The sequence below is a fragment of the Xyrauchen texanus genome, chromosome 20 (assembly GCF_025860055.1).
Source record: "Xyrauchen texanus isolate HMW12.3.18 chromosome 20, RBS_HiC_50CHRs, whole genome shotgun sequence".
Taxonomy (NCBI): Eukaryota; Metazoa; Chordata; class Actinopteri; order Cypriniformes; family Catostomidae; genus Xyrauchen; species Xyrauchen texanus.
The window spans coordinates 2,171,706-2,192,736 of NC_068295.1; the positions used below are offsets into that span (position 1 = coordinate 2,171,706).

The window sequence follows — 21,031 nt, forward strand, 5'->3', positions numbered from 1 at the left end:
AGGGATTACTCTTCATTTTTAAGTAATTTAATTACAGTTGCGTCTGATGTAATTGCGTTAAATTACTGTATAGACTCAATACAGTATTACAGTATCAGTACAGAACATTTCTATATAAATAGAAATTAAATGTCTAATGTTAAAATGTATGCTTTCTAATTTAACGCTGCCCCTTTAAATTCTATGGTCAGTTCATGAATAATTTATTGGATTTTATATGATTTATTTGAAAAAATTAAATGAGCAGTTTCATGTCTATCCTTGTATTTTTCACCTGGTCGAGGTTGATCAGGTTTTTAGAAAGAAACTAGTAATAATATGTAATTAGTAGTAATTGATTACTCTTTTAGAGTAACTTACCCAACACTGTGTGTATACATATTTATATACATATATATATATATATATATATATTTACACTAACAGTACATTGAGTGACAGCTATATGCTTTAGGTAGAATATAATAATGAGTTTATTTAAGCTAAAATCTGTCCTATTGATGTAATGACATGGGTTCCTATTTAAAGGCCAAACATTCTCTTGGCTAAGCTTTCTAAAATCAGAAAATCTATTTCTATTAAACAAATAAACAAACCAAACAGCTTCAATAAATAAGTAAATCTGCCCTTTTAATCTTTAATAGAGGGGAAAACAATCACTGGGTAAGTAGATGTGATTGATGCAGCCAAAGTTCCATGCATTGTGATGACGCCGATGAAAGCTTACTCCTGATTGGCTGTTCATTGTCCACTATGATTGTAAGGCGTCCTCCGATTGGATGAGATTGTCTACGCGGTTGTAGTATCGTGTGTTTTACATTGTTCCGATGCTTCACGCACATTAATGAACACAAAGTGTAAACTTTACTCTGATTTACACTGGTGATTCGACTAATAAGTTTGTTAGGCTACTAGTTTGCATTGTACTGTCTTTATGCAGCCGTCATTGTGTGTGGTAAGTTCTTTAATCGTCAGATTTTACTCCCGACAGTGAACTTGAATAGTTAGGGTTTTAAATGCAAATCTTGAACAAACTTGATTGAAGAAGTCATAAGTATGATATTTACCCGAATGGTCCTTGATATGTGTTGCTTGTGATCTGTATCGAGTTGGTTTGGCCCTTTAACTATTGTGTATAATGAGGAAGACTAGTGCTTGTTATTCCAAATGAGGAAAAAGTGCTGAACCAATCACGAGCTGCATCAGTCAGAGCTTCATCAGTGATCATTGTGGCTTTGTTGTATTTGTACTGGGACACTTTTAAGTGCTCAATGAAACTCTCATGATTTGATCCTAAAACCTCTTGCTATAGGACACCAATGGAGCTGGAGGGGCAGTGGTGGAAAGGGGAGCTTGCAGAGGACATCTATCAGGCCCTGCGTTACAAAGTGTGTATCCGTTTCAATGTGTTGTTATTTGTGTGATTGCATTAGATAGGTGCCATGATGGCATGCATGTGCAACTTAACATGATTAACCCTTGCACTTCATTATTTGTCAGTATTAACAGAAATGCATGCATGCCCTCACATATTGACACGCATGAATGCGTGCACTGCATGCATATGCAACTTGGTCATTGCACAAATCGGTATGCATGCATTAAATGCAAACCAGTCAATATTGTATAAATGCATGCATGCGTGCCATCACAAACATGTGCAACTTAACTTGGTTGTTGCAATTAACAATTCGGTCAATATTACAAAATTGTCATTGTAGTGGTATTGTTTCTTTAGTTGTTTTTATGATGGTATGCATTAGTGAATGCATGCATGTACAACTTCCCCAGGATATTGCACAACTCCAGCATGATTTGCATTTCATGCATGCATGCCATCAGCATCAGTAGGATGCTGATGGCATGCATGTATGAAATGCAAATCATTTAGTGCTGTAAAATCTTGAGTATTACAAAAAATCATGAATGCATGCATGCCATCACAAAAGCCATGTTGCAAGCATACATGTGCAACCTAAATTGGTTATTGCAATTTAACATGTTAGTCAATATTACAAAATTGTCTATTTAGTTGTTTTTATGATGCATGCGTTAGTGAATGTATGCATGTACAAGTCCACTTGGCAATTATGCAATTGTATTAATATTGATTGTGGTGGGGGTGCCTGGGTATCTCAGCGAGTATTGATGCTGACTACCACCCCTTCAGTCAGGAGTTTGAATCCAGGGTGAGTGACTCCAGCCAGGTCTCCTAAGCAACCAAACTGGCTGGTTGCTAGGGAGGGTAGAGTCACATGGGGTAACCTCCTCATGGTCGCGATTAGGGGTTCTCGCTCTCAATGGGGCGTGTGGAAAGTTGTGTGTGGATCACAGAGGGTAGCATGAGCCTCCACATGCTGTGAGTCTCCGTGGTGTCGTGCACAGCGGACCGTGTAATAAGATGCGTGGATTGACGGTCTCAGAACTGGAGGCAACTGGGACTTGTCCTCCACCACCCGGATTGAGGTGAGCAACCGTGCCACCATGAGGACCTACTAAGTAGTGGGAATTGGGCATTCCAAATTGGGAGAAAAGGGGATAAAAAAATAAAAATGATTGTGATGGCATGCATGCATAAAATGCAAATCAGACGTTATTGTAATTATTTTTATTAACAAAAATGCACGAAAGCATGCATGTGCACGTGGTTATTGCAAATTAACAAGTCAGTCAATATTACAAAATTGTTATGGCTGTTGTTGTTATGATGGAATGCATTAGCGAATGCATGTGTGCATGTACAGCTCCACTTGGTAATTGCACAAACCTGTTAATATTGATTGTGATGGCATGCATGCATGAAAGGCAAATCAGTCAGGATTGCAAAATCCTCAGAAATTACAAAATTGTCATAGCCGTGGTATTGTCTCTTTAGTTGTTTTTATGATGTCATGCATGAGTGAATGCATATGCAACTTCACTTAGTTATTGCACAAATCAGTTCATGTTGCAATCTTCATTGCAGTGTCTTGTTGTTTTTCAGGAGCTGCGATTGCCTGCATACAAAGGCCAGTCCCCACAGATCAGCCTTAGACGATATTTCGCAGACCTCATTGCAATAGTGAGCAATCGGTTCAAGCTGTGCTCGGCTGCCAGACACTTGGCTGTTTATCTGCTGGACCTGTTTATGGACCGCTATGACATTTCTGTACAGCAGCTCCACATGGTGGCACTGTCCTGCTTGCTTTTGGCCAGTAAGTATTATGCTTCCTACTCTGATTTACAGTGGTAATGTTCAGATTGGAACACAAGCTTATTGAATGCCGTGCAGTATACACTATATTATATATTTGGGTATTGTCCAACTATAAATGTTTCACATTGTAGTATGCTACATTGTAGTTGATGTTAAAAATCACATACAATTGAATATCCCGTTTTCCTTTATAATACGGCAGGTTATTAAAGTGAAATGGGTTGCGATTGGTTCAAGCTCTCGTGTTTTTATCCAGGTAAGTTTGAGGAGAGAGAAGATCGGGTGCCGAAGCTGGAGACACTGAACAGTCTGGGCTGCATGAGCTCCATGAATCTGGTTCTGACCAAACAAGCTCTCTTGCACATGGAGCTACTGCTCCTCGAGACGTTCCAGTGGAATCTGTACCTCCCTACGGCCGCTCACTTCATAGAGTACTACCTGCCAGTCGCCGTGAATGAGACGGACCTGCATGACGGCTGGCCTATGGCATGCATGGAGAAGACTATGCTGTACATGTCCAAATATGCAGATTACTTCCTAGAGGTCTCTCTACAAGGTGCCAAAATATTGAATCTTCCCCCATCATCTATTGGTTGCCAAACAAATAGTTGCACCCTGAACTCGTGACATTGGTTAATACAGATGTTTTTGTGTTGCGCTGGTTGGGGTGCCTAAACAAACAGAGCAATGTTTTGAAAGCGCCACACTCTGTATATTGACATGCACTTTAAACATTATAACGAAAGTATTTTTACATTAAATACGGCATCTACGCTTGGAGCTTAAAATACTCTAATCTGTTGAATGTTTAAAATGTGCATGATCACTTTAACCAGATTAATATGCTTGGAAAAGTTGGTGTTTCATGCTTAAAGACAAATTTCTTTCTCTTTTGAAGATCACGCATTTCTTGGATTCGTCCCGTCTTTGGTCGCTGTGGCGTGTGTGGCCTCTTCTCGAGTAATCTTGCGTCTGTCTCCCACCTGGCCGCCCCGTTTGCAGCGTCTGTCAGCGTACACATGGGAGCAGCTGTTGCCCTGCGTGGAGAGACTTTTAATGTGGGTTTGACCTCATTCGAGCTTCTATGTCAAGTCCCGATTCTACTGCATAAAATCAACGTTCCAGGTTCAAACAAGTTGGGCAGCATGACTCTGTTCAAAGCATATATGACTTGTTGTTTAGCACAGAAAATAATTTCACTCTCCTTAGTAAAACAAGCACACAGCGTATTTGTAGTAATGCTTTTACAATGGAAGTCTATGCGGCATGAAATTCTGGAGGGTTAAAAGCAGAAATTTGAGAGCTTGTATTTGTTTTAAAGCACTTATAATCAGCGGCAAATAATGGGCTGTTTAATATAAACAATTTAAATATTTTTTGCACAATAAAACAGAAGTAGAGTTGGACCAATTTGAATATTTTAGGCCGAAAACGATATTTTGCTTTATTTGTTTTCATGAGGTCAGACTTAAGAATTATGCTTTGAAAAACGTACAAATGGGCATAAAAGCTTTTTTATTGTTCTGACAATAAATAATTTCCATTAAACACTGATTGGATCTGTTGAACACATGAAGGGCCAAAATTATCAAGAGAGATAAAAAGAAAATTTGGTAGGTATTTCTTTCAGAATAAAGTCATTACTTTAACTTTTTCCAGTGCAATACATTTACGTAATCATAAATAAAACACGCATAAATAATTTTTATTTATTTAAATCTGCGTTTTCATGGTTATGACCATAGACTGTAAAAAAAGATGGCCGACGCCCCTTCGCTCTTTTCCATTGGTGAGAACTGAAGCCGCCAGTGTCCCGATATAGCGCTGACATCTTGGGACTTGAGTCTGCGCAGTTGCGATTTCGGGACCAGACCTGCGCAGTAGTGAGCAGGAAGTAAAGCCACGAAATCAAGGCCCCGCCCTCACTCTCGCCGAATCAATCGCAAGCACACGCCCCTGCACTTTTGACTTTTGACTTATGACGGTGTGAAATAATGAATTATAGAAATTTAGATATTAAATTTAAAGCTCCAATCTCCTCAGTCCTCCGAAGATCCCGAAAAAAAGTCAGTTGGTGCTTCAGTGACTAATTTGCTCTGAGGACCTGTCAATCACAGCTGTCAATCATGATGTCACAGCACCGTTTTTATAGCATCAAATAACTAAAAACAAACTTATTTTGAAAACAAACACTTGAAATGACATCAACGTGATAGAAACGACAGTAAATGACAGAAACTATCTTTGGAAAAAAGATATGTGAAGTGTAATTTAATTGTTTAGTTGGTCTCACGTCCCGTTGAATAACATGGGGAGGCGGGGTTTATGACCTATACTAGGACCAGCCACCGGGGGGCGATCGAGACGTTTTGGCTTCACTTTTGAGGGCTTGTGTGGCACACTTGGTTATGATCAATATGTTTGGATGGTTTTATTTGGCCAACAATAAATGCTACTTTTTAGTTAAAAATAAATAAATATATATATATATATATATATATTTTTTATTACATTATACGTCGACCTTGAGGAAAAATTCAATTGTAAGGAATGAATTATGTGTTGCCTTTAACATGCATAAATTCAAAACTGTTCATTTTAACATTTATATCTGTGCAGTGTCTTGCCCCATAGACTTCTATTGTAAGTGTATTACTGTAAACACGATTGATGTTTGGTTATACAAGGGACGAGTCGAGTAATTGCTTAACTTGTATTGAAGTCAAAACGTACCTTTAAAGCCAGAGCAGTGGCGTATGATTGTGTAAACAACCAATTAATTTGACTTAATGTAATCGGTGTTATCGTTGTGCTGAATTTAACACCATGCTCTCCTTTCTCACAGCGCTCACGATGGTGATGTAAAGGAAGCAAACAAGCAGAAATGCCAGCAGCCGAGAGTTCAGTCTGTGCAGACGGTGTACCCCGTCCCGCATCAGTACATGCAGCAGCCAAACTCGCAGTACGTCCAGCAGAACTGCCAGCCGGTGATCGTGTCTGCTCAAGGCCATAACACCTACCTGCCCCATCCCACCTCAATGCAGGTCTCCACAGCCCCTCTGCATGGGCTCGGGCAGCCCCAAACCATGTCTGCCCCAATGGATGCCAAAGTGAACATGCCCAGTAGAGCATACCAGGTGAATGCACTGTACCCCCGTGCAGCTCCCTGTTTCGACAGGTGATTAATCGGACGTGAAGTTAATGGACCGTTCCACTGCACAGGGGAGTTTATGTTTGCATTCTTCTGTGCAGAATATAAGCACGCTGCTCTTAAAGAGATAGTGCAGTCAAAAATGAAAATGCTGTCATTTACTCAACCTCTTGTTGTTCCAAAACCGTATGACTTTCTTTTGCAAAGCCATATGTGTTTGGAACGGCTTGAAGGTGAGTAAATGGAGACCGTTTTGGGGGAGCTGTCCCTTTAAATATTATTTGAACCGAGCCACTTGAACTGTTGAATTCTGTCTTTTTAATTTAAATGATCAGGATGAAAACTATCAAGCATTAGATCACTGTAATTTTGATTTATGAGGTGTGCTATGAGCAAAAATGTGCAATATGATGCCTTAATGTGTTACCCTCTGTATACTACCTCATGGTGTTCCATTTGTTGTGTTAAGTTTACTTAAGAGTAGTAGTATTATTTACAGGTATGTTTCATAAATGAAGACATCATGGGAGTGTGAAGTAACAAAGTAAAATGATGGTTTATACTAACATGAGCAACTTGCAAGTGTTAATTTGCTCTACCTCATTGAATGTTGACTGTTATTGTCTTGCAGCCTTAAATGCACTTTAGTACAGTATTTTTTGTTTTTGATTTTTAATAAAAATGCAACATTTCTGTTGTAGCTAGTTTGTTGTTGTTGTTGTACATTGGGGTTTGTAGAGATTGAAGGATATGTTCATTATTTAAAAAGCCAATCCACACTTTTCATCCGCAAATATCTTTCTTTGCAATACATTTGAAAATCAAGGACCTAAACGTTTCTCATGTTTGGAGAATCAGCACACTTGTTTGCATGGCCAGTATTTAGACTGCAGGTTCAATCTTAGTTTCACATATGTCAAAAAATAACCACATTCTGTAACATTTCCATATTTAAGGGTTATGTAGAATGAGAATGGATCCTTATGTTTGCAACACTCACAAACTGGGTCAAACTCTGTCGCCCTAGTCATGCTGTGGGTAATTAAAGGGATAGTTCGCATAAGAATTAAAATTCTCATCATTTACTCACCCTCATGTCATCCCAGATATGTCAGACTTTCTTCTGCAGAACACAAATTAAGATTTTTAGAAGAATATCTCAGCTCTGTAGGTCCTTACAATGCAAGTGAATGGTTGTAGAAGATCGTTGTAGCTCCAAAAGTCACATAAAAGAGGCATAAAAGTAATATATAAGACTAGTGGTTTAATTCAAGTCTTCAGAAGCGATATGATAGGTGTGGCTGAGAAACAGATACAAATTTAAAATGGAAAGTTGAGAGTAAGAGTAAAAAACAGACTTACATTTTGATTTGTTTCTCACCCACACCTATCATATCGCTTCTGAATGTATAGATTTAAACACTGGAGTCTAATATATTAGTTTTTTTTAATGTGATTTTTGGAGCTACAAAGTTCAGATCACCATTAACTTGCGTTGTAAGGACCTACAGAGCTGAGATATTCTTCCAAAAATATGCATTTGTGTTCTGCAGAAGAAAGTCTGACATATCTGGGATAACATGAGGGTGAGTAAATGAGATTGAAATATTCCTTTAAATGGGGCACAAAAAATGAAGCTGGAAAAACTGATGTGCTTAGCTAAACTAATAGTGACAATAAAATCATATTTTATGACTTTTTTTACCCCCTATCTTTTCATGCTCTCAAATTTTGTCATAATTGTTCCCTTAAGGATAATGTTTCGTCTGGGATCTTTTATTTTGAAAAATGACAGTGCAAGTTAGCTAGCTTGTGATTAGCAAATCAATTGTCCTCATCCGTTAGATTTTGTAAAACATTTAAAATAATAATAAACTTCTCCACTACATGTTTTATAGTGATGAAACGCATTCAGACAACATCACAATTTCAATCGAAAATTATCTCGAAACCTAACAAAGTAGCCTAAGCAATCAATATTATTGGCAATAATAACGGCATATTAAAACTGAATGAGAGTTCTGAACTGAAAAAATGTAATACTGATTAATCTTTAATAATATTTATTTTGTTTTCTTTCCTTTTGTTATATTTTGTTTTAATTTATTTAATTGTGTCCACCGTGTGTCCCGCAGGAACTCCTCACACACCCCTAACGTCATATCCGGTCTGTAGGAATCGCTCTAGAAGATTACAGTCGCTTCGTGTTCATTCCTCTCAGTGTGTATTTAAGCTGGTTCTATTTTGAGCTATAACGACATTACAAAACAGAACTGCATAACCTCACATGTCACAATAAACACTTGTCCTGGACACGTTCACACGAGCTCTGATCTCACTTATCAACAGGTAAGACAGAAAGAGACAGATGCATGACTGACTAACAGACTAACACGCATGCTGCTGTCATAGCGCTGTTGTTTATGGGTGTGTCAGTGTGTGTAATCGTGTTCTTATTGAGTGGCGTGAGTGGACATTCCCTCTATAACTATTTAAATTCCAACGGTTTTAACGGTCAATTCACCACATTCTGCAACTGACCGTCATAATAATAGACCTCAATGTATGTGATTAGGGTATTTAAATATCAATACGAGTCACTGGGCCTGAAGTTTGATATTTAAGATGAGATATTTTTATTCAGGTGGGATCATAACTCACTTTCACTTCAAATTTATATTAATAGTCTTTGACTGTCAGCTGTGTGTATTATGCAATAACTGTTTACGGAACACACCTCCAACAAACTGGAGCTTTCTAGAGATGATTCACTTCAGTACTTTTATTTTCATCTATTTAAACTGATTCTGAAGACTATTAGCTTAGTCATTTTTGTAACTCAGTGATTACAAACAATTATTAAACCTGTAATATTCCATGTCAGTCCAATAAGCTATCTGAATTACTTCGAGGTAAAGGGTTTTATCATGTTAAACCTGTTAATTTAAGCAGAACTGGTAAGTGCAGACAGTATGATATTTTGGACCCCCGTTAATTTTATTACATTAATTTTGTTAAATGCTTGTGTGAAACATTTTACCACCAGTCTCAGTTCATTAAAGACCCCATGAAAAGTTGTCGAGAGTAGTTTTCACTGAATCCAAATATCCAAACTTCCCTATAGAGGTTGACCGTATCATTTTTACGATTAATCGTGCCAATAGTTGCTTTTTGGAACTGTTGATTATAGGCAAAAATCTATGTTGATGGTTCCTGATAGCTTTTTCGTAATTTCGCCATTTCAAAATAAGAGCCTCTGTGTGTTTTGTCCTGCGTTATGCACCAAATCTAAATTTTTCTGGTTACTATTGGGATTTTTTGTTGAACAAAAAACTGCATCTGGGATTTTATTTATTTTGTACTCTTTGTCTTTGCCCTCCAAAGTAAAGAAAGATTTTTTGTTTTACATTCTATAAATCGATTTTAAAACTATCTGCCGATTAATCGTTTATCGGCCTTTCCCATCACCTTAGTTATCGGTATCGTTAAAATCCACAATCGTTGACCTCTACTTTCCTACTAAATAGTATGCCAAAAACAGTATGCAACTGGAGTAGTATGTCCGAATCAAGCGTGCCGCACAAGCCCTCAAAAGTGAAGCCAAAACGTCTCGATCGCTCCCCGGTGGCTGGTCCTAGTATAGGTCATAAACCCCGCCTCCCCATGTTATTCAACGGGACGTGAGACCAACTAAACAATTAAATGACACTTCACATATCTTTTTTCCAAAGATAGTTTCTGTCATTTACTGTCGTTTCTATCACGTTGATGTCATTTCAAGTGTTTGTTTTCAAAATAAGTTTGTTTTTAGTTATTTGATGCTATAAAAACGGTGCTGTAACATCATGATTGACAGCTGTGATTGACAGGTCCTCAGAGCGAAGTAGTCACTGAAGCACCAACAGACTTTTTTTCAGGATCTTCGGAGGACTGAGGAGATTGGAGCTTTAAATGTAATATCAAAATTTCTATAATTAATTATTTCACACCGTCAAAAGTCAAAAGTGCAGGGGCGTGTGCTTGCGATTGATTCGGCGAGAGTGAGGGCGGGGCCTTGATTTCGCGGCTTTACTTCCTGCTCACTACTGCGCAGGTCTGGTCCCGAAATCGCAACTGCGCAGACTCAAGTCCCAAGATGTCAGCGCCATATCGGGACACTGGCGGCATCAGTTCTCACCGATGGAAAAGAGCGAAGGGGCGTCGGCCATCTTTTTTTACAGTCTATGGTCCGAATCCTCAGTATTCATGAAGTGGTAAGCGACAACTATTTCTGGTGAGATTCTGAAGAGTGACCGACTGGACACTTTACGATCCCATAATCCCGCGGGAGCTGAGGCGAAGTCCTGTTCAAATCGCTGGAGTGATACTGTATATATTCTAAGAAAGTTGTTCCTTGTCCTTAAATGGTGCTTGTTTATCAAAACCAGAGCGGAATATTTCCGTGGTTGTTATTATGTCAAATATTCAGGTCACGGTTCATCCCTGGATGAAGTATGTCCGAATATTTCCATTTGAAAACAGGAAGTTGGGTTTGGACATATAGAAATTCATGTCCTGTTTTTAATTTACCAGTAGTTTTCAGTTTGCATTAGGGCTGAAATGATTATTCAACGTTATCGACTACGTCAACGAAACAATTTGTCGACAAAAATGTCTTTGCCGAATAGTCGTTTGATCGAATTTATCGCAACATGTGATCGTTTTAAACGCTAATGATGATGCGTGAGAGCAGCACTGAATTAAGAGAGGAAGAAAACAAATTTACCTGAAAAGCAACATATAAGATATTAAGACTTTATATTTAAAGTTTAAGGATTTTAAAGTTGAAGTTCTTGTTTTATTTTTAGATCATTTTAAATGAAAAACAAGACAAAAATTTAATGAATTGTTTAATTAATGAAACTTAATACAAGTTCAAGGATTTTTATTTTTTTGTAATTCAATGAATGTTATTTAGAGGTATTTTGAAAAGATTATTTGTCCTCTTTATTGTTAGTTAGCATGTTTAATACATCCTTTTAAGTCGAGGCACAAGCTGAATAGTTGTTTATGGGCTAATGATTAATCTATATATATATATATATATATATATATATATATATATATATATATATATAAAATTGTATTAATATTGTACATTTTAATTAATTTCATGAGTTAAATGAATCTGAATTGAAAAACTACAAACCAATAAAATGATCACACTAAAAGTAACGCACCAAAATTGGACAGAAAATATATTAAAACAACATTAAATATATTATTCATAATTCAGTACTTTAACAATCAAATTAAAAATTTTTTTTTACCAATTATCCAAATCATGTAACGTTCTAGAAATCTCTAATGATATGCAAAACAGCAGTCAAGTAATGAACTTGTTTTCGAACAGCTCTAGGCTAGCATCTTGCAAATACAAAAAGTTTAAATATTCTACACAGACATTTTAATGAAAACAACAGGCAAAACACAGAATGGCAGACGGCCTCTATTCTGTTTATGTAAACGTATTTCCACTTTAAGTGAAAACGATTGTGCAAAACAACAGTAAAAAAACAGCAGTACTAGAACTAAAACCAACCTCAACTGTAAACTACAGATGTAGCCTCAAGTGAAGAACAAAGTTTTGCAGGACTAAACCAATTTTAATGTAATTGCTATACATATAGCAAATTGGACTGAAAAAGTGTCAGGTTTCTCTTATAGAACAAAAGTTGCTCAGCTTTCTGGCAACTCAAGAACATGTGATGCTGCACTGAATAGTCTCTCTCTCTCTCTCTCTCTCTCTCTCTCTCTCTTGTGCTTGGGCAGATAAATACCTGCGTGTAATCCGCGCAAGCAATTGAAAACGATCTTTGTTCATGTACCAGTAGTCAAGTGGTTTTTAGTAGTCAAGAGGATTGTCGCGTTCACGTGATATGAGCGTGAAGCGATCATCTGTGTTCCGCAACTGCTTTCGGGTCCTTGAATAATGTATAACGTGCGAGGAATTTCTGGTGCCCTCTTAGGGTAAGGTGGTGCACCCCTACGCAGACTGCGAAGGATGCGTGTAGAGAGCTGTGGCACTGCTTTGAAGTATTTCGACACCGCTGACATCGGCCTTTCCTTGGTTGTGCCATGATAACGGCTAGATAATTCGAGAGTGAAACCTGAGCACCGAGGGGTGGGGAGGCATATATTTTCGGCTCATATTTTCAGGCTTTTTTCTCTTTCAGCCAAAACAAAAACTAAAATTTTCAGATGAAAATTTTCGGTGGCTGAAATATCGGTGCATCCCAAGTTAGATTAGTCGATTATCAAAATAATCATTAGTTGCAGCCCTTGTTTACGTGACAGCCTGTTACTAGTCAGAGGCTACTATTAATGGGAGGGAGTGTTTTATTGGACAACATTTGGACACGCCCATGAGTGCAAGATGAGTCATTAATATTTTTGGTCTGTTCTTATAGGGAAAGTCTGCGCTTTTTAAAGCCTTACATCTGGTAAAAGATGAGTTGGTCAACTTTTATTTATACTCCAGAATATAGATGACCTCAGACCTAACATGCATGAACTGAAAGCCAAAAAAAATTCTGATTCTGATTTCATGGGGTCTTTAAATGTTTGTTTGACATTTTCTAACTAGTGCCAGTTGAAATAGTTCCTCTAATTACTTGTGTATTAAAGTGTTTTGCTTTTACCTGAACAGGTGTGTATGTTAAGCTGTTGAACCTGTAGATCTTTGCATACAAAAGAGTGGCCATACGGGCCTGTCGTCATGCTGTGCTGGGGTAATGCCTCATACGGGCAGCTTGGTCTGGGTGGGATAGATGAGGAGATCGTGCTGGAGCCACGGAAATGTGAATTCTTTGAGGGCAAGCATTTACGTGATGTGGGGTGTGGCAGACGTCATACCGTCTTTCTGCTGGAAGATGGAACTGTGTACACCTGCGGCTGCAATGACATGGGTCAGCTCGGGCATGAGAAAGCTCGCAAGAAACCAGGTAGGGCCAGAGTGAGATTTGGGTCAAACAATGCACTAGTGTTTAAAAACAATGTGTTGCTTGGCTTTTAATTACTGATCAATTTGCGATCACCTGTTACAGGAAGATTAAACTGATATTAAGTCAACATAAAACCATAATATTGTTTTTAAAAACTACTAATTCTTCATAATCTTTCATCAAAATGTAATGACTTGCTCCGCCTATGAAATTACTTTCTATTACGGCTTTAGGAATATAGTTTTAACAGAATAATTAATGTAAGTGCTTTTATTTTAATTTATTTATTTTTATTTTGAATTTTTTCGGATTTTCTCCTCAATTTGGATTGTCCAATTTCCCAGTGCGCTCTAAGTCCTCGTGATGGCATAGTGACTCGCCTCAATCCGGGTGGCGGAGGACGAATCTCACTTGCCTCCGCGTTTGAGACCGTCAATCTGCGCATCTTATCACGTGGCTTCTTGAGCGCATTAGCGAGGAGACGTAGCGCGTGTGGAGGCTTCACGCTATTCTCCGCGACATACACGCACAACTCACCACATGCCCCACCGAAAGCGAGAACCACATTATAGCGACCACGAGGAGGTTACCCCATTTGACTCTACCCTCCCTAGCAACCGGGTCAATTTGGTTGCTTAGGAGACCTGGCTGGAGTCACTCAGCACCCCCTGGACTCAAACTCACGACTCCAGGTGGGATAGTCAGCATCAATACTCGCTGAGATACCCAGACCCCCCATTGTAAGTGGTTTTATACAATTATAAGCTTCATATTTCTGCCTTTAAATTCTCCAAAAATTGGCCCCGTTAACTTCCATTGTAAGTGTCTCACTGTACCAAACAGCCACAACATTAAAACCACCTGCCTAATATTGTGAAGGTGCCCCTCGTGCCTTCAAAACAGCACCAACCCGCATCTCAGAACAGCATTCAGAGATGATATTCATCTCAGCACAATTGTACAGAGTGGTTATCTGAGTCAGTTCGAACCAGTCTGGCCATTCTCTGTTGACCTCTCTCAACAACAAGGTGTTTTCATCCACAGAACTGCTGCTCACTGGATGTTTTTTGTTTTTGGCACCATTCGGAGTAAATTCTAGGGACTGTTGTGTGTGAAAATCCCAGGAGATCAGCAGTTACGGAAATATTCAAACCAGCCCATCTGGCACCAACAACATTGGTTTGTGCCAATGGCCAGTCAATTGAGCAACATATTTCTACTTCATTTCACAGAGATACATGCAGTCTGGTCAGTGTGACATTGACTCTTCTAAAGGGCTACATACACTGTCTGTTCTTTCCAGAAATCAAATGACCTCTTACACAATGAACCAGATGTGTCAAGTATGACTATACACAATGTAAACATCAATATACAAGTGATCAAGACATATATTGCACTGAAAATCAGTTATGCAAGTCAGGGTGTGAAAATTTGACTATTTTCAAAATGTTATATTGCCATGACTTTTACAAACAGGATTGCCAAAACCAATACAAATAAAAAGGAAACAGATAAATAGTTTATCATGATGGTAACTATACTATTATGGTAATACTGTGCAGGTAAAATTCCATGTTGGGCAGTTGTATAATTCACTGGGCCAAAAGTTTGATTATGTTTCTTATGTATTTTTCCTCTCTAGAGCAGGTAGTGGCTCTGGATGCTCAAATCATTGTGGCTGTGTCTTGCGGTGAAGCTCATACCCTCGCTCTGAACGATAAAGGGCAAGTGTTTGCATGGGGTCTGGGCTCAGATGGGCAGCTTGGCCTCACAAATGTAGAAGAGTGTGTCCGTGTACCCAGGTAAAGAATCTGAAACTCCTAATGTAACAGCAATTACCCACTGACTGCTACAATAGTATTGTTGTGCTCTGAAATGTGTACCGATATATTTATTTTCAGTGGCGTTGTTCCACGTTACACACAGCGTTTCATCCATTTATGTCATATTCTTCAATTGAATAAATTAATTGAAATGGTCACTACAGTATCTTGAAGGAATATCGTTCTGGGTTCAATACAAGTTTAGCTCAATCGACAGCATTTGTGGCATAAAATTGATTACCACAAAAATTATTTTGGCTCGTCCCCCTGTTCAACTTTATTTCTGTAAATAAAAGCAAAAATCAAAGTTGCAATGGAAGTGGGGTCTGGGTAGCACAGCGAGTATTGACACTGACTATCACCCCTGGAGTCGCGAGATCGAATCCAGGGCGTGCTGAGTGACTCCAGTCAGGTCTCCTAAGCAACCAAATTGGCCCGGTTGCTAGGGAGAGTAGAGTCACATGAGGTAACCTCCTTGTGGTCGTGATTAGGGGTTCTCGCTCTCAATGGGGCGTGTGGTGAGTTGTGTGTGGATCGCGGAGAGTAGCATGAGCCTCCACATGAGTCTCCGCGGTGTCATGCGCAACAGGTCACGTGATCAGATGCACGGATTGACGGTCTCAGAAGCGGAGGCAACTCAGACTTGTCCTCCACCACCTGGATTGAGGCGAGTAACCGCGCCACCATGAGGACCTACTAATTTGTGGGAATTGGGCATGCCAAATTGGGGAGAAAAAGGGGTTAAAAGAAAGTTGCAATGGAAGTAAATGGGGCCAATTTCTGGAGGGTTTAAAGTATATTGGTTTTACCGATTAATCATTGCTGATAGCTGCTTTTTTGGAGCTATCGTTATCGGCAAACATCAATGCTGATAGTTGGTGATAGTATTTTTTTTGTATAGTGTTTCCAACTTCATATAATGTGAATAGAGGCCGATAAAAGAAAAAAGTTTACAAATTTTAGTTTGTTTTTTTGCCCTCTTCTTTTGAGTATATCTGGGGTATTTTGTTAAAAACTGGCATTTTTACTCTGAGCCCTCATTATTTCTGACCCTGATGTGCACCTAGTAATCTAGTTTAGGCAAATGTGTTAAGTTGATAAATCATAGTTCACCGTAACTTACTAGCATGGCTTAACCGAATTTCTGATCATTAAAATTGCATCTTTTTCACCTCAGGACTGTCAAATGTTTAACAGAGGTGCACATTACCCAGGTGTCCTGTGGATATTGGCATTCTCTTGCTTTAGCCAGAGGTTTGTCTCTTATTCATCTCAATATATTTGTATATTATAAGGCTATGTGACACTGCCGCAACAAACGGTAACATTCAACAGTTGTTGGGTTTTTTGGATCAGTGTGTTAACCCTGTTGGCGTTGGTTGGGACAGTGTGAATCAGCCTTTACTGTACATGAGACGTTACTATTGTCCCAGAATCTGATGTCATGTTTGCCGTAACTATGCCGCATTATTCCCAAACTCTTATTTTAGGAGGACAGATTTTCTCCTGGGGCCAAAATAAATATGGCCAGCTGGGTCTTGGGACGCAGGGAGCTTGTGTCTCTTCCCCACAAGTCATTCAGTCTTTAGAGGGGGTTCCATTCAGACAGATATCTGCAGGCGGGGCGCACAGCTTTGGGCTCACGCTGTCTGGGGCCGTTTTCGGCTGGGGACGGAACAAGTTCGGCCAGCTGGGCCTCAATGACAATGATGGTAAAAGAACAACTTTAGTCATTCAGTTCAGTTTCTTCAGGTTTAATGATTTTGATGGTGGGATGCATGCTGTTCTTTAGATCGCTATTTCCCTGCCTTACTGAAGACTCTCAGGTCTCAACGGGTCGTGTATGTTTGCTGCGGAGAGGACCACACGGCAGCCCTGACAAAGGTATGTATTGTTTGATTGTGGAAGTATTTGTTTTAATATGTTGAAGGATCTGAAATAAAGCAAGGAGCTGCTCGAGTCCATGCGTTACAGTGATTTTTACAATGGGCAAAAGGTGTTGATAGACTCTTAACCATTGTATAATCACTGTTGCAATATAGTTACAACTCTAAGACCATATTTAAACCTGGTATTAAGATGCATCTCATGTGATCCGATCACATGTGGTCAGACGAAACACATCGTTGTTTTTGCACCTAGTCGCTTAAATGCGTCTCCAGTGAACACTTGTGTTCCAATTTTGAGGGGAGGGTCTCTGATTTCATGACGACATATATCAATCATTATGTCAGTGTGTTACTGCATGACATTAAAGCACAATAAAGTAAGCTTGGATGAGAAAATATTAATAAATACAGTCTTGTTCAAAACAAAATAGTTATTGTTTGAAGGCTTAGAATTTACATTTACATTTACATGCATTTGGCAGATGCTTTTATCCAAAGCGACTTACAGTGCACTTATTACAGGGACAATCTCCCCTAGAGCAACCTGGAGTTAAGTGCCTTGCTCAAGGGTCCAACAGTGGCATCTTGGTGGTGCTGGGACTTGAACCCCTGACCTTCTGGTCAGTGACCCTGAGCCTCAACCACTGAGCCACCACTGCCCCCTTAGAAGCACTACTTTCCAATGCATGTAGGCATTATGATCGAAACTCAACCATTTTTTTTTTTTGCAGACAAATCAGAAGTGTTCCATTTTGATAATTTATAAAGAAAAATAAAATTGCAGCCATATATATTATTGCAATCAGTAAAAACTTTAAGCTCCTCAATTAGCAATGTGTCATATGTTGTTGGAAAGCTCTCAAAAAGTAGAAATCAACCATAAATATATATCTTTGACAATTATGTTGGTGTTGCATATATGCCGTGTTTTCGCTTATATCTTCACTTCAATATAAACGGTAGATAAAATGACACATATCATTTATTTATATTTGATTATCTTTCAATCGAGTCCACACACAAGATAATCAGATGTAAAGATCATTAGATAATCCACATGAAGCACAATGTTACATATGACCACCAGGAGATGGCGCCAAATACACGACACAGACTCAATGATGACTCAAATGACACAGAATGAAACTCATTCTGTGAAATCTCATGACTAAAATCATGTCTGCATGCTATGCAAACCTTTAGTCATTGTTGTGTTTGCATGTGTAATTAGTTCTTATGTACAATTATTATTTGTTTGAAGAGGCTTTTGGACACTTGGTGACATTTTTGGACACTATGATAAATTATTTTTGTAATGTTACTTTTGATTGCTTTGTCATATCAACAAAACATTATTCTCCGTTACAGTTGACATAATTGGAAACAAAACAAAAGCAGTTTTTTGCTCTTTTTTTGCGAAATTGTTTGCTCAAATTGTTTGTGGTTTTTCCGCAGTTTCTTAGGCCGAGCGTCTCAGAATGTATCGTAATCGATATCATTCAAAAATTGAAATGTTTTCTTTACAATGATACCAAACACTTGACCCTCCTTGTTTTTTATTTCCAGAGCCTTTAATTTTGGGTATGCCACTGAAACAGGAAATCTTTAAAACACCCTCAGAGCTTAAAAGGTTAATCTAAGCATTAACATTTCAAGCAGAATTATCTGTTATTTCAGTGGATTTCCTGTGTTAACCTGAGCTTCAGATGTTCGTGCTTGTCATCTGTGTCCGTGCATGTTGATAAGACACTGGAGAAGATCTGTGAAGTTCTCGTGCTTGTGTATGTATCTGCTTTTTTGAATTTCTAGATTGGTCGTTTTTTTTTTTTTTTCATTTTTAAGCTGCTCGTAACTGGCAAAGTGTAAACTGTTGTTTTAGTGCAGCTGTTGATTGACAGGTGAGGAGTGGTGCTTCACTGCTGTCCGGGAAGCATTTAGGACGGATTAACCTTTACACCTCAAATGCGACGTGGTCACATGCGATTTTGACCACATCAGATCACCAAACGTTTTAGACTCCGTTTAGACCTGTATTTATGGACCACATGTGATCGGATCACCCAAAATGCATCCTAATACCAGGTGTAAACGGGGTCTAAATTCAGATCATTCGCATATATGTGACTAAAGTTTAAAGCTGTTGTAAATGACTATAAATGTGCAGCCGCTCATGGCTTTTTTACTTTTATAAAATGGCATAATGTTATTTTTGCTACTTAAATTTTTTTTAGGAAGGCGGTGTGTTTACGTTTGGAGCTGGAGGGTACGGCCAGCTGGGACATAACACTACAAACCATGAGGTGAACCCCAGGAAGGTTTTTGAACTCATGGGAAATGTGGTTGCACAGATTGCTTGTGGTAGGTATGTATCAAACTATCCATACCTGAAGTCTTAAGTATTATGAAAACACAAAATGAGGCATAGTTTTCAAGTACTTGTAATGTGGAGTTCATAACTGCACTTGACGCTTATGTTGACTACCTGACGCAAATCGTGAATGCACAGTCTGAGGAGGAAGAGAATGTAAGAGATGTAATGTGCATTGCAATGAATAATAAACCTAAATTTGCATTACTCTTTCAATTAGTCAACCTCCCACTTTAATGTTACTTGAATTTGGTGCTATTTTAGTGCATTTCTGTCTATATACTGTGTAAGGCTTTGTTTGTATATTGTTAAAAAAGTATTATTGTTTTATTTACTAAAAGAAATGTATATAAAAGTAAAATTTCAGCACTTTCAAAATCTGCGATTTAATCACGATTAACTAAGAAAAATATTCGATTAATCGTGATTTTAAAAATGTAATCGACTGACAGCACTACTAAAAAGTAATTTCTGAGAACAAATTTTATGAATTGAATCATAAAAACCACAATTTGCTTACATTTTCCCTGCATGCAAGGCAGCACACTTTGGCGTTCATCCCCTCATCAGGAAAGATTGACTCGTTTGGTCTCGGGGGTAACGGACAGCTCGGGACCCGCTCTACCTGCAACAGGACAAGCCCCGCCACCGTGAAGGGCTGCTTGCGAGCACATACTGACCCCATGCCGATGAATATCGGTGAGTTGACCTATACATTGGACCCTTCTAACAGCAGGACAAGTACACAGAATTTCAGCTTGACCAATATATCTATTTTACCGATTAATCTGGGCCGAATTTTGCTTTTTGGAACAATCGGTTATCTGCAAAAATCTATGCCAATGGTTGACGAAATTGTATTTTTATTTTAATACCTCCAGAACGGTTTAGTTCAGCAGTATAACAGTGGACTCTATAGGTGAAATAAGTAATTAATAAATACATTTTAGCCTCACTTCAATGCATATTTTGATTCGATAATCAAGTGTTCTGAAGCTAAAATATTATTGAAGCGAAGGCATGCAAAGAAAAAGTGTGAATATATGGAAACGTGCCCCGTCCAACTTAATATCTTGTAAATTATAATAAACATTATTCCTCATTACACCTTCACCATTAAACCCTTCATATATAGTGAATATATATATAGGGTGTTAAAGGCTTAATTGGGCAAATATAGAGTATTGTAACAGAGGCTCTCTAACAGCGATTCTTCATCATTTCAAAATAAGAGTTCCTTGTATGCTTCAGGGTTGTTTATAGTAAACAATGGCACATTATGCACCAAATCTTAAACTACTAAACATAAACTATATCTGGGATTATATTCATTTTGGACTCTTGAAGCCTCTTATGTCTGTGTCCGTTTTTGTAAGGAAAGACTAAGATATTAGTCGATTAATCGGTTATCTGTTTTCCACCACCATATTTACATTTATGCATTTGGCAGACGCTTTTATCCAAAGTGAATTACAGTCCCCTTATTACAGGGACAATCCCCCTGGAGCAGCCTGGAGTTAAGTGCCTTGCTCAAGGACACAATGGTGGTGGCTGTGGGGATTGAACCAACAACCTTCTGATTACCAGTTTACCAGTACTGTGGTTTAGACCACTACAC

The 21,031-nt window shown here is 38.5% G+C and overlaps 2 protein-coding genes across 2 annotated transcripts in view; both read left to right on the forward strand.

Annotated features, from left to right (window-relative positions):
• Positions 1 to 806: 806 nt before the first annotated feature.
• ccnj (cyclin J) lies at positions 807 to 6,994 on the forward strand. The gene is made up of 6 exons (XM_052151240.1): positions 807 to 955; positions 1,313 to 1,388; positions 2,984 to 3,194; positions 3,453 to 3,752; positions 4,095 to 4,254; positions 6,042 to 6,994. Exons 2-6 carry the CDS (start codon positions 1,320 to 1,322, stop codon positions 6,376 to 6,378), a joined length of 1,077 nt encoding a protein of 358 aa, XP_052007200.1. The 5' UTR covers positions 807 to 955; positions 1,313 to 1,319; the 3' UTR covers positions 6,379 to 6,994.
• A 1,534-nt stretch (positions 6,995 to 8,528) lies between these two features.
• The window catches only part of LOC127660791 (probable E3 ubiquitin-protein ligase HERC4), a 32,146-nt gene continuing 19,643 nt past the window's right edge, over positions 8,529 to 21,031 (forward strand). The window contains exons 1-8 of the mRNA XM_052151210.1: positions 8,529 to 8,696; positions 13,036 to 13,330; positions 14,976 to 15,135; positions 16,334 to 16,410; positions 16,647 to 16,868; positions 16,949 to 17,040; positions 19,277 to 19,407; positions 19,952 to 20,112. Of these exons, the coding sequence (XP_052007170.1) occupies positions 13,105 to 13,330; positions 14,976 to 15,135; positions 16,334 to 16,410; positions 16,647 to 16,868; positions 16,949 to 17,040; positions 19,277 to 19,407; positions 19,952 to 20,112 (1,069 nt within the window). The 5' untranslated portion in view covers positions 8,529 to 8,696; positions 13,036 to 13,104. The remainder of the gene's footprint in view (positions 8,697 to 13,035; positions 13,331 to 14,975; positions 15,136 to 16,333; positions 16,411 to 16,646; positions 16,869 to 16,948; positions 17,041 to 19,276; positions 19,408 to 19,951; positions 20,113 to 21,031) is intronic.

Coding starts and splice junctions, on each gene's coding strand:
- ccnj (XM_052151240.1), top strand. CDS start 1,320: ATGGAGCTGGAGGGGCAGTGGTGGAAAGGGGAGCTTGCAGAGGACATC. Junction 3,195..3,452: donor GTCCTGCTTGCTTTTGGCCA/GTAAGTATTATG, acceptor GTTTTTATCCAG/GTAAGTTTGAGGAGAGAGAA. Junction 3,753..4,094: donor CCTAGAGGTCTCTCTACAAG/GTGCCAAAATAT, acceptor TCTCTTTTGAAG/ATCACGCATTTCTTGGATTC.